This window comes from Taudactylus pleione, unplaced genomic scaffold, assembly GCF_031769625.1.
Source record: "Taudactylus pleione unplaced genomic scaffold, aTauple2 ptg000336l, whole genome shotgun sequence".
NCBI lineage: Eukaryota > Metazoa > Chordata > Amphibia > Anura > Myobatrachidae > Taudactylus > Taudactylus pleione.
In genome coordinates, this window is record NW_028284737.1 from 6,900,917 (window position 1) to 6,914,914 (window position 13,998).

At 42.9% G+C, this 13,998-nt stretch overlaps 1 protein-coding gene across 6 annotated transcripts in view; it reads left to right on the forward strand.

Moving 5' to 3' along the window:
- Positions 1-13,998, forward strand: part of MAST4 (microtubule associated serine/threonine kinase family member 4) — a 641,164-nt gene that overhangs the window by 514,113 nt on the left and 113,053 nt on the right. For all 6 annotated transcript variants that reach the window (XM_088443937.1, XM_088443932.1, XM_088443933.1 and 3 more), the window contains one exon: positions 4,203-4,291. In XM_088443937.1, the coding sequence (XP_088300063.1) occupies positions 4,203-4,291 (89 nt within the window). The remainder of the gene's footprint in view (positions 1-4,202; positions 4,292-13,998) is intronic.

Genomic DNA, 13,998 nt, shown 5'->3' on the forward strand with positions numbered 1-13,998 from the left:
CCTAACCGTCCCTTCTAGTGCCTAACCTAAACCGAAAGGGTAAGTGCCTAATCCTAAACCTAACCCTAAATTTTTTTTTTAAAAAGTGGCAACCATTTTTGAGAAGTGTTGACCTTTTGACCATGTCTACCTTCAGTGTCAACCTTTAGTGTGTCGACCTTTTGTCGATGTCGACCTATTGCCTGTCTAACATCTGGTGTCTATCTAGACATTGTCGACCTTTTAACTATCTGTCTATAGTCCGGTTACCGCGCTTTTACAGTATGTTAGGGAACTTCTTCTGTAAGCTGAGGCAGGGGCTGATATGAATGACTTCTGTTGTCTGTACAGTGCTTTGCAAATTGGTGGCACTATACAAGTGAACAATAATAATTAAGACTTTCAGACTAAGGGGTCTATTTACTAATAATCGTGGTACTTCCGCGATTATTATGTACCTAACTCTCTGGGGATATTTCATTCTTAATAAAAATATTTCGGCTATGTGCTATGGGGAACTCACAGGGACAGCAGTTATATCCCCGGCATTTAGGAGAAGTCTTTAACAGAAGTGAAAGACTTTCTCGGGGGAAGCTGACACTGCGCATGCGCACTACGCCAGCTTCCGGAAGCGGCCAGGGGCTCAGGGGAGAGATCAAAAGATCTCTCTGCTGCACCTGGAGCCTCCATAGGTGTACAGTAGGTTTACACCATCTGAAGATGGTGTAAACTACCGGGGCTAAACTCAGAAAAGGTTTGCTTTTTGGAGTTTAGTACATAGGGGTCAGATCGTAGTCCCCATTGATAATAATGGGGACTGCGATCTGCCGTGCCAATTAGCACTTTGCTTGAGATTTCTGTGAAATTTCCTGCATTGTGCTATTAGTACATAGGAGCAATATATAAAATTATGCAGAAACTGCAGTTTTTGCATAATTTTATGTAAGAAACGGCTTGATACATAGGCACCTTAACCACTATAGAGATTCTCTCCTCCTTAGTTTGAGTTCAGAAATGCAGCAGGGAAAAGATTAGCGCAAATAAAATGAGGAGAGTATGACCACTACAACAGAAGAGGGGGGAGCTATTTTATTGTGGAATAACCTATGACACAAGGTGCTTTTTCCCTTTTTAACCCGCATACAGTCAGTGTATATGGTGGATATATTTTTAAGACTGAACCCATTTATCCTTATAATAAAAGAAAAACAAGAATCGCTTTTAATCTTTTCTTGAATCCATATGGTTTACAAAGACTCATTTCATGACCAATTCTGCTGGGTATAGCTAATGTCTGCAAGCTGTTCACCGAGGTTCATGCGAGATTTACAGGCGCTATCTGTCTTCATTGCAAGTGGCACTATCGATTATTAAGTCTAGGGCATGCAAAAACAGATTTTCCTCAGAGTTATTTGTTTATTCACACTAGTTGGACACGCTATATAATATGAATCACTTAAATGATGCATTTGTGTTTGCTAATGTACGTTTTCTAAACACCTGTGTTAAAGTGTCAAGATAAAATCTATCAGAGTTAAACAACCAGGGCACTGGAGTAGCACATTGTTTATTTTTTATGTATATAGCAGAAAGTGATAGTTTTCAAGCTTTTTATTCTTATTAAAAAGTTATTTGTGTAACAGTATATTTATTGTGCAAGTGATGGTGAGCAAACATATTAAATAGATTTGGGGCATATTCAATTAGCCGCAGGGTAAATTTTCAGTCCTCAGAGCAATTCAAATGACTGCCGCACACCTGCATGTTACATCCCAGAGGGCGCACTTAATACAGATTTTTCCTCACAGCTGCTGCTGCCCACGTTAAAAGTTTACCCCCTGGTACTTTAACGGACCAGGAAACACAAAGATTCCTACATTTAACGTCAAATCTAGGGGTTTTGTGCGCTACCCGCAGAGAAATTGACCTAATTGAATATTTTCGGGAGATAAACCCAGAGCTTTCCCAATGTGGTAAACACCGTGGGTACTTGAAAATGCCAAATGGAATTTACAGTAAAAAAAGAACAACAAAAGCTGTATATTTCCATTAATTTTAGGAAAAAAATAATACATTTGCCCCCGCAATATATAAATCTGGCCACAGTCTCAATTCTATCAGCCAAACTGGCCTGACATCTGTACTTGTGTAATGCCAATACAACTATTAGCTCATCAAATCGGGCAAGGCGTTAATCAGACAGGATGGACAAATGTACACTGTTGTGTACAAAGAGAATAATTGTCATTCACATCAGCCCCTGCCCAATTGGGGTTTACAGCCTGAATTCTCTAATGCAGATCTAGTTGGGAATTAAACTCCTGACCCCAGGCAATGCTAACCAATGTGCCACAGTGATGCCCACACTCATTCTGCATAAGTGGCACAGTGGTTAGCATCTGACCTCCAAAGCCATGGGTTGTATTTCAACCAAGGAACAGACTGTGTGGAGTTTTTGTTCTCCCCATTCTCATAAGGGTTTTAGGTTTAGTCTCCGTGTTCTTGGTACAGAGACGTTGGGGGGTAAGTGCTGTTGGCGCGGGGACTGCTATGTATGATGTACAGTAACATTCAGCACTGCATAAATAGCGGATAATAATATCTCCCTGTACTGATCATTGACCTGAACTGTGCCTGCCTCACACCTCCTGCTGCCTTTTATGGCCCATCTCTGGGAACATAATAAATGAAATGAAAATGTGTGTTAGACAAAATCCCTAGTTGTTACTAGACTAAAGTATGTTCCAGCGTCTTTGTTTGTGATTTAGCATGTCCTGTAACTCTACCCACAGCTGGGAGCTGCCGCGCAGAAGTAATGATGATAAACAATATCTTTGATAACTTGATATGTTTGTTTGGTACACACTGTCTTTTCCATTAATAAAAGACACAGATGTGAGATGTTTCTCAACAATTAAATCTTTAATTACTGTATCATCACATTTTTGATAAGTCGCTGCTCTTCATTACAGTTGATGTGTATAAATGCAAAAAGATTTAAATAGCACATGAAATATCCATGGTCGGCTCTAAAGTGCCGTATGGCAATGCATCTTGCGGATCATTGCCCATATGAGATGTTCTGGCTCATACATTCAGGGATACATTTGTTTAAACGTGCTTGTGTACGTAACGCGCTAGGGGAGAGCTGTCCTCACTGGACATGGGGGCTAGGCAGATTGGTAGATGTGGTCTCTCTGCCATAGGATAAAGCCAACCTACACTAATTATTAGGCTGGTAAGGCAAACCAGCCACTGTCCTCTTATTACCAAACTGATGGTCTACAAGTCGGTAACCTGCATTGTTATCATCATATCCTGCGATACTTTGAAGTTTATGGAGGGATTTTTTTATTTATTTTTCTCTAAATGTTTAGTGTAACTGTCCGAACTATTACGATCCCGTTATTTATCGCTGATGTGTAACTGAATTGGTAATTTGACACACATGGTGAAAATTTGGTTGAGCAATTTGACGGAATTCGCCAGCTATTATGTTGTGTGGATCATATTTGAATGGGTATGGTATATATTCATTATCTATAATGCTGAAATGTTAGGCCGGGTACACACTAGATGACCTGGCAATCTTGCCAATGGTCGGGGAGATTTAACTTCGCCCCGGGCCATGTAAGATAGCCAGTAGATTAAATGAACAACGAAATGGTCACTCGTTACGTCCTTCATTAAACTACGCAGCCCTGTATGCGATATCATGTGATTGGCCGTGCAGCACAGCCAATCACACAATGTCGAATGCAAGTGAGCAATCGGGCATACACTGTGAAGGAGTTGTCGTGCCAATTTGCCTCAAAACGACAAAATTATTCATCTTATCGTGTAGTGTGTACCCAGCCTTAGACACATTACAACAGCGGCATTAGTAAATATACACGACACTCAGGATTAGATGCAATAAACTAATGTGTGTGTTGTACAAACAGCAACGTTTCAAATCAGTGTGATTCTTTTTCAAACTCAAAAAGAATCACACTGATTTTGAAAGGGATGGGGTATGGAATGTTTTTTTTCGGTGTATGCGCTTAGTTCAGCAATGGCTACTGACCAAAGCGTCCTCCAGACCTGAAGATTATATTTTACAACAACTGCTGCAGAAATTGTATATTTTAGAAGTCATATGTATGACCATGTAGTGTACATTTAAAAACAAAACAAAAAGAAACCGTTCAACACAATTCTTTAAAATATTTTCTACTTCTTAGTTGTAGGACAAGCAACAGGAAGAGTTTAATTGGCAACAGTCAGTCTCCGGCTCTTCCGCGACCCCACTCGCCGCTTTCGGCTCATACAGGTATGTACTACTTTTTTGTTTCCAGCTTATCATGGACGCCTTTGTTAAACAGAACTGTGCCCTGGATTTCACTTTATAATGTTAATGATGTTTATTGCTTCTGGAGTTTTTGGCAAATTTCACCTTTTGGAAAGCGATGATGAAAAGACAGGTTTGCAATTCAAGGTTTATGAACCATAACAGCACCACTTGGCATCTCAAGGGCTGGAATCAATTTTGTAGTAAACAAACATCTCACAACCTTGTGGCTTGTGTTGAATTTTGCTGGAACTCAACTAATATGTAACTGATCAGATCCGAAACACATTTGTGAAAACTGGCAGAGATCGGGTCAAAAATAGTCACAAATTATCTTTGCGATCAGCTGTGTTGGCAGTCGTAAGATTTTGCTCAACCACTTCCGAAAAAATATAATTTCCATTTTTTTTCTCTCCAATCACTGAACTTAAGCAATTTCTGCACAGATATTTCATTATGTTGATGCAATAGTACATGCAATAAGAATACACAAGTGATTTTTAATAACAACTGACAAATGCTGATAATGTTGTATATTTACAAACATTGTGTATGAATGCAGCTCTCATCTCCAGTAATGATATAAGTGATACTTGCTCCATGTTATTTTTTGTTTGTTTGTTTCAAGTTTTTAATTGTTTTTGCTGACTGCAAATGATGCAACAAAGATCTAATAACCTGGGTCCCTTTTTTAACTGGCTTTTAGCAGCGCTGGTTAAATCCAAACCACAGTCAAAAAACATTTTCTTATATTGGACAGGTAAACTAATTATTTATATATCTCTTCCTTGGGTGGGGGGAGGGCTAGATTTATAAAACCTTCTAAATAAGTTAAGTGGAGCATAGCAAACAAGCAGATAATAGTTATCATTTATCAGGTTGGGTACGCAAATCCCAGCACATGCAATGCCGGCGGTCAGAATCCTGGCGCCAAAGTCCCGACGCATTCAAGAAAGTAATCTAACCCTTCTCTTAACCCTACCCTTCCCTTTCTGCAGCCTAACCCTACCCTTCCCCTCCTGCAGCCTAACCTTACCCTTCCCCTCCTGCAGCCCAACCCTACCCTTCCCCTCCTGCAGCCTAACCCTACCCTTCCCCTCCTGCAGCCTAACCCAACCCTACCCGTCCCCTCCTGCAGCCTAACTCTACCCGTCCCCTCCTGCAGCCTAACCCTACCCGTCCCCTCCTGCAGCCTACCCCTACCCTTCCCCTCCTGCAGCCTAACCCTACCCTTCCCCTCCTGCAGCCTAACCTTACCCTTCCCCTCCTGCAGCCTAACCTTACCCTTCCCCTCCTGCAGCCTAACCCTACCCTTCCCCTCCTGCAGCCTAACCCTACCCTTCCCCTCCTGCAGCCTAACCCTACCCTTCCCCTCCTGCGGCCTAACCTTAATACTCACCCCCCCGCAGCCTAACCCTTCCCTTCCGCAGCCTAACCCTAAGCCTCCCCTCCCCCCCGCAACCTAACCCTGCCCTTCTGCAGCCTAACCCTAAGCTTCCCCTCCCCCCCCGCAGCTTAACCCTTTCCTCCCGCAGCCTAACCCTAATACTCACACCCCCCCACAGCCTAACCCTAATCCCCCCTCACAGTTTAACCCTTCCCTCCCGTAGCCTCACCTTAATCCCTCCCCTGCAGCCTAACCTTCCCCTCCCACAGTCTAACCCTTCCCTCCCGTAGCCTAACCCTCCCCTCCCACAGTCTAACCCTAAGCCCACCCCTCTTAGTGCCTAACCCTAATACTCACCGTCGGGATCACAGCCCCCGGATTTCGGTCTCCTGTCGGGATTCTGAGCGCAGGCATTGTGTGCGCCAACATCCCCTTTAACTAGTACATTCTATAACATAATAGCTAGAATCTGGTTTGTTGCTGTTGACAACACCTTCACTTGTCCTCTTTAGAAGGTTTGATAAATTTCTCCCACAATGTGTGGTAGGGCCAAAGTGTTAACTCGCTATGTTAGTGTGATAACTTATATATAGAATCAAGAGATTTATTCCATTCCCTGTTATCTGTTTTTAAGTAAAATTGAATATTGATATGAAGCCCCCTGTGGTGTTCCTTCATATCAGAAACTGGGGGGTGCTTGTAGAATAAATTCCATCATTTATACTTTCTGTTAGATCATGTCAAGAAGGAAATGTAATAATGCAGCACATATTGAATCAGGGCTGGTAATAATTTTAATCTTGCTTTAAGGTATTCCGTGTGATCAGCGGCGCAGCCTCTGAATTTTTATGAGTCACTAATAATGCCAAGTTTCATCAGTCCTCGTCTTTCGAGAACTGTTAATTCTGTTTTAGGATGTAGATGGCTTTCTGGCATATCATGGAGCATTTCCTCTTTAGATCAAACTAATATGAGGCTTAGAATGAGCTTATTACACTTAGAAGCAAATTTTAATTTACACGTAATCCTGACTTGCATATAATTGCAGAGGTCTAGAACACTTACATCACCTTGCTGTGCCTCATGAACTATATGTGTTGAATATTTAATAAAATATGGCAAGTATTGCTTACCGTAACTTGGTTTCATGATAAACCAAGTTTATATGGGCCATACATCTACGGCCCCGATTCCCTGTCCTGCCGGTCCACTCATTGGCGGTCATCAATGATTGGTGATCTGTCGGTGGATCGGGGATATTCATCATGTTAAAAATCCCAACTCGCCGATTCCAACCATTTTCGGGTCAGGATTAGGGAATCGAGATTGTTCAACATGTTGAATTTCCGCGACCCCGTCGGCATCAGAGTGGGGAATTGGGGCAAGGCATCGCAGACATGTGGGACCCTTTATTACATGCCCTATTAAATGTATCAGACCTGTAGATTTTCTGTGAATTTTCCCTAAATTAGTCATTGTACCCGGCAAATGCTAATCCACCTCTACACAACCCCCTCCTTATTATGTTGTTGTTGGAAAGGAAATCGATGGACCAAATAGCAAAAACATGAAATTAAAAGAAAATGAAATATATTAAAGGTACAGTGCACATGAAAAGGATTCTACATGTTCTATCCACTGAATTTGATATCATTAGAATTGTTTTGGCCACCACTGATTATTTTGCATTGCCACCTCCTAATTTGCCAGCAGTTCATAACATCACTTCTAATTAATCCTCCCATTCCCTTGTTGCTAATATACACACGGCGCATCGCAGATCTGTTTTTCTTAATAGACACCTATTAAAAGTGCATTAATAATGAACAGGGTAGGATCAACATGTCTTATCAAAAAGATTTGCATTTCTTCCCTCTAAAGGAAAGATGTACTACTTTGAACAGCTAATTACTAAACAATGAAACGTTTTAATTAATCTGGATATACATTTCTCAACAATAACGACTTCCCAAATGAGGCTCCCTCTGTGCGGTAGTTGTGGGAAGAGCCAGTTTGATATGCTGATTAGCTATTCATTCTGCCACTTCTCCCCCAGGAAGGATGAGTTAATTACCTACCCGCTGCCTGCCCGCCACTTGGTGTCCCTTTAGCGGGTCAGAAATATTACCCGTAATCTCTGCAGCATATCGACATTATTGCAAAACTGAAAACATACAACAGCCAAGTAATCCCTGGGAACAGCAGGATTTAAGTAATAAGCGAGATCTGCACATATGGGAAGGGAATTCATTGGCATCAGTTTTCATTTAAAAGTCTCTCAGGTATTGGCTTGCAGATGGGTGGATGGTTGCAGAGAGCAGAATGCTGGGAGATGAAGGTCACGTATCAGGCTTTTTATTTTTCTCTTGTTCTCGTTCCTTATTGTTTTTTGTTTTTGTTTATGTAGATACATAGCATATAGAGTAGCTATACAATCACCATTTGCTGTATCCTAAAGTCGCACAGAAGTATTTTTTTGTTTATATAGAGTTACCTCAGCTGGAATACAACATTCCATGCAATAGATCGTATATTTATAAATAGAAAACAAATCATACATGCTCTTCACACACCGACCGTATTACACTCCAAACTGTGTCCCATTAATAATCAGGAAATGGTAGTTCACAAATAGCAACACATGTTAAGTCAGCCAGCAGCCCAAAGTCTTATTCGTATACGCTTATTTATATGTGTGTGGGTGTGTGTAAAATAAATAAATATATATATATATACATACACACACATACTGTATATATTTGCCCATTTGCAGCTCTGCTCTATTTTTGCCCGGTGGGAGCCATTGGCGGGGAGGGACATATCAGTCTCAGGACGTGGCATCCTTGATAATTGTATAGATTGTAATTTGCTAGTGTGAGATTCTATACATTCTATACATTCTATACATCCTATACATTCTATACATTTCAGGTTGATTAAATGTTTATCTGTAAAGATTAAGGGCCTGATTCTGAACCGGGCACAGTGGAGCAATTTTTTTCTTGTTTTGCACATGCACCTAAGTCGCACAGCACGTGTGATAGTTGGAGGCTCACGGGAGACGCACGGTCTCAGAAATGAGTAGGCGGCTTAGTGGACGCATGGAGATGGTCCTTCTTATGGGCCAAAGTGGATGATGCAGACAGAGCCGGTCCTAGGCATAGACAAACTAAGCAAATGCCTAGGGCATTTGGAATACCTAGGGGCATCCAAGCCCACCTAGGGTTGGCAGTGGTTTGTGGCAGGCACTGCGGCACAGGGCACGTGCTGCCGGCTGGGTCAGCTGCTACTGCTCAGCTGTTAGCTGAGCTCTGATCGGGCCCGACAGCAGCGAACAGTGAGCGAGCAGCAACAGCGGAATAGCCAGCATGTCTGTGTTATAAAAATGTTTTGATTAAAGTCAGCTCAGCATGTAGTGATGGGTGAGGGGTGCTGTACTGGGAGAGGGCAGAAGGGTGGTGTGCTGGATAAGGATTGTTGTGTGGGGAGAGGGGTAATGGGTGTTGTTGGCTGTCTCTGTGCTGCTGGGTGATGTGTGCTGTGCTAGGTCAGAGGCGGAACTAGCGGCGGTGCAGTCGGTACATTGCATGGACCTGGGCCCACCGCAATCAAGGGCCCTGCAGCAGGATAATGAGTCTGACTGGCTCATTTTACACCGCGGGCCATAACAAAGGAGGATGCCTGGGTAGTTGTATATTTTGTGCGTTTAGAACGTGTTTCTTTCACAAAACGAAAATAAGTCATAAACCAATGTGTTATTTTTGGTGTCTGTGTATAAACACTAAGTTTGGTGGTGGGATTATTTGCTAGGGGGCACCAACAAAAATCTTGCCACTGACTAGGACGGCTGCTGCCCACGGTCTGCAGTTTTAAAAATTAAAAAGTAATTGAAAACACATGGCATTAACATTACACATGGCACAAAACAGTTGCTTGTGACAGTAATAAAGAATTCTGAAAGTTTTCTTCCAGACGGACAAAACCGTTGTGTGTGAAACTAGCCTCAGCGTACCTCCTGGCCGTGCCACAAGCAGCATACCTCTTGGCCGTGCCGCAAGCAGCGTACCTCCTGGCCGTGCCACAAGCAGCATACCTCTTGGCCGTGCCGCAAGCAGCGTACCTCCCGGCCATGCGGCAAGCAGCGTACCTCCCGGTCGTGACGTAAGCAGCGTACCTCCCGGCCGTGACGTAAGCAGCGTACCTCCCGGCCGTGACGTAAGCAGCGTACCTCCCGGCCGTGACGTAAGCAGCGTACCTCCCGGCCGTGACGTAAGCAGCGTACCTCCCGGCCGTGACGTAAGCAGCGTACCTCCCGGCCGTGACGTAATTGTGGGCTCTGTCCAGCTGTCATGAACGGGACTGAATTGTCTCCTTCACTGTCCATTTGGGAGGTATTTCCTTCCACATAGCAGAACAGGGTTTAACAGGTGCTGCACATAGCTGCTGCTGACCCATACAGGCCAGCATTATAAGGTGCGAATAGGATACCAGTGTTGTTACCAGTGACAAATATTTTCATGACCGATCCTCACAAGCTGGGAGAAACAATTATAAAATTAGTGGTAATGTTGTATAATCAGTGGTGCAAGGTGTCTCTTTTCCTCAACATGTAGATATCAAAATACACACCCTAACTACCACTAACGATACCCAATTTACCATTCATATATTACATTACTTTTAGCAGTGTCCCTACACATTATCTCAACTCCCACCTGTATATATTCAAAATACTGAATATGTGCCCCTATTAACAGCCTCCAAATTAATTGTTCCTGCTCCCTGTTCCCCATTAAGTTTAGAGCCCTGTGACACCATTACTTGTAAGATTAATTGATAGAGCTGTGTGCCCTTTGTTCCATGTAAAGCCCTTACTGTATCTGCCGTCCAGATGCACCATTAATTGGAGTGGGTGTTACGGTGGATCTCTGCGCCATGGCAGAGATGAAGGTCTGGGAACTGTGTTGTGAGGGGGGACATTCAACAGGGATCCTAGGTGGGCTGCATAGTGTAAGGGGCAGTCTGGAGAGTTAAGCACTGATTGGAGTGCAGTCTAAATCAAGCATTGGACCTAAATGGCTTGTCTGACTGGGCATAGGTAGCGGTATACTATACCATTGTATACTGCCCAGGTAGCTGGAACTCCCCCCCACAGTGCACCACTGCCTCCCACCACCCCCAGCAACACACACACTAACACGTATTCACGCTCCTGCACACACTACTGTCCTTTCCCTACCTGCTTATTCTCCCAATATTAGTATAGGAGACCTATCAGTTTCACCAATGTGCCAGAAGGAATAGGTTCCTTAGAATATCCAATATATAGAATTCACATTTTATTGCATATAGTAAAATGTAGTGGTTTATAGCTTATTGTATTTAGAATGTTTGTTTTATACTGGAGATGGGCCACATTTTAGTATGAGCAGGCAGATGATTTATATACACTATGGTTAATAGCTGATCCGTAGAGCCTTTCTTCACCCCCAGCCCTGCATATAACAAACTCTAATACATTTTAATGTTCTGGAGACAAATGCATGTAACATTATGAAACAATATTAGGTTAGCATGGAATTTAGCTTGAAGCTAGGAAATTAACCATGTTACATAGTATTGGATTCCATTATCATTTTTTGTTTCGCTGCTTTAAAACGGTGGCTAAATGTTAAATGCATCTAAATTTAATTCAGAAAATAAATTATTGGTTAATTTAACAACTCAGTTTGAACTCTGGTGTTTGTTTGTTTTTTCAATATCGTGTTATGTCTGTAAAAATATCACTATAAGAAATTGTGTGTAGTGGCAAATTTGCTTTAAATGCTTTATATTTTCAGATTCCTGGTTTTTCTATAAGAGCAAACCTGTAACACGCATCAATACGTTCCCGTAATGGTGTAGACAGAGAGAGACTCCTATGTAAGCTTAGGGTTTGTCATATTTGCCAACATTTTTAAGTTTTAAACTCTCAGAAGACTTAACATATTGACTTGTATATACCCTCATTCCACTTTTACTAAGTGTATTGTTTTTCTTTTTAATCTTCTCTCTCATTATGCTCTTCAGTCATGTATTTATATCAGTAGTTGCTGTGCTTTCTGCTGAAATCATCCCCTATAGAGACGGTTGTGGATTGAAAGATCTACAGTAAAAAGGTAGACAATGTCTAGATAGACACCAGATGTTAGACAGGCAAAAGGTCGATAGGGACAAAAAGGTCGACACACTAAAGTTCAACATGTAAAAAGGTCGCCAGGTACAAGTGGTCGACAGCGTCAAAAGGTCGACATGCATATTGTCGCCAAGAAAATGGTCGACACGTTTTTTTTGTGTTTTTTTTTCTAACCCTAATCTTTACCCTAACTCTCCCCTTGGTGCCTAACCCTCCCTCCTGGTGCCTAACCGTCGGGTAGGTGCCTGACCCTAACCCTTCTAGTGCCTAACCCTTCGGTAAGCACCTAACCGTTGGGTTAAGTGCTCCTAACCCTCCGGTAAGTGCCTAACCCTAAAAAAAAAATCATGTGTTGACCATTTTCTTGTCGACCATTTGCATATCGACCTTTTGACACTATCAACCTTCTTACATGTCGACCTTTAGTGTGTCAACCTTTTGTCCCTGTCAATCTATTGCCTGTCTAACATCTGGTGTCTATCTAGACATTGTCTACCTTTTTACTGTAGATCTTTAGACCGGATGCCATAGAGACACGATCTCTGTAGTGACACACACGGATGGATTAAAGGCAGGGCAACAGGGGCAGTCGTCCCGGGGCCCCCACACGCTGTCCCCAGCCCCCAGGCACATCCAGATGAATAGGTTATTTTTTTACTGAGCCGCCTGCCGTGGCCCGCGATTAAGCCCTGCCCATCCTGGCATTTGGCCCCGCCCCATTTTAAAAAGACCCGCGAATCGCGCTAGTCCGACTGCTGCTTCTGAAACCAGTCCAGGAGAGGTAAGCAGGTGTGAGTGTCTGTGTGTGTAGAATGTTGATTACAATAGCAGCATTTACTTACCAGGTAACACGGTCCCTCAAGTGTCACCACCCCCAGGGTCAGCTCCAGGGAGTGAGAGAACTGCAGCCTGATGCTAGTTGCCAAGAGTAGCAGCCATGTTTTATTGACAGGGACCCCCACACGTTTGTTGCCCAGGGGCACCCACAGACCTTAATCCGGCCCTGGTGACACAGCATGGGCTGGTTTTCACTATAGTAACAGGGTACCCTATGCTTACTGTCTCCCAGTTATGTTATAGTGGTATAAGACCAGGAGCTGATGTAGCATCCAGTTTTTTTGAAGAGATAGAATATCTGTACCTACTATGATTGCAAATCTATTTCAAGATTGGCTTAATGAGTTTCAAAGCCCTACATAACCAGGGTCCAAGTTACCTGAAGCAGCCTCTGATTCCCTACTACCCCAGTCACTTTTATCTGCAGATGAAGAACTTTAGCAGTACCTAGAATATTCCTTAATTCATTTTGGGGTCAAGCTTTTAGCTTTGTGGCTCTAACTCTATGGAATTCAGGGCCCCATTTAATAATAATGCATAACCCCTTTAGCAGTCGTTAAAAGGGTTATGTCACCCTTTCAGTATTCAACAAACCGCGGTAATCTAAGATTACCGCTGTTTGACACTGCATCGCTCTTGCCATCTTGGAGAGAGAAGCTGCTAAGAGCTGAGCAGAGGAGGGGCACTTCGCCGGCGAGATGAATACCAGTGGCATATTAGTTTGTATCACTGCGATACTAAACGAAATATGCTGCTGCTATTTAGGTTCGTTGTTAAATAGGGCCCTCACTTCCTCGCACATTTCAAGAGACCTCCACTCACTTGTTTACTCAGCATCTCATTAATGGCCCTTTTAGTTCCTAAAAAAATCACAAACCAATGCGCTCAAGATGAATATATTACCTAGGTTGCTCTATCTCTTTCAAATGATCCCGATTGTGGTCCCACCCTCCTATCTCTGTGAAATCCAGTCATTGTGTGGCTCGTTTGTGTGGTCCAATAAAAAACCTAGAAATCGCAGGGCTTGTTTGGCCAAATTGGCGGTTAACAGTGGACTTGGCTTCCCATTTTTGAAAGGTATTTTTTTGCGGCACAACTGAGCCACATATCTTCTTGGCACACAGAGAGGGGGTGTAAAATGACCTGGTAGGCGATCATCATCAATGCTTTCTCCAATGGCTTTCTCCTACTTTGAGACCAGCCGCGGTATTTGGCGCTCCATGTGTAAAGGCGGTTTTATCGGTATGGGACAAATTAAACAAAGGCTAGAACTAGTTTCCTACTTGTCCC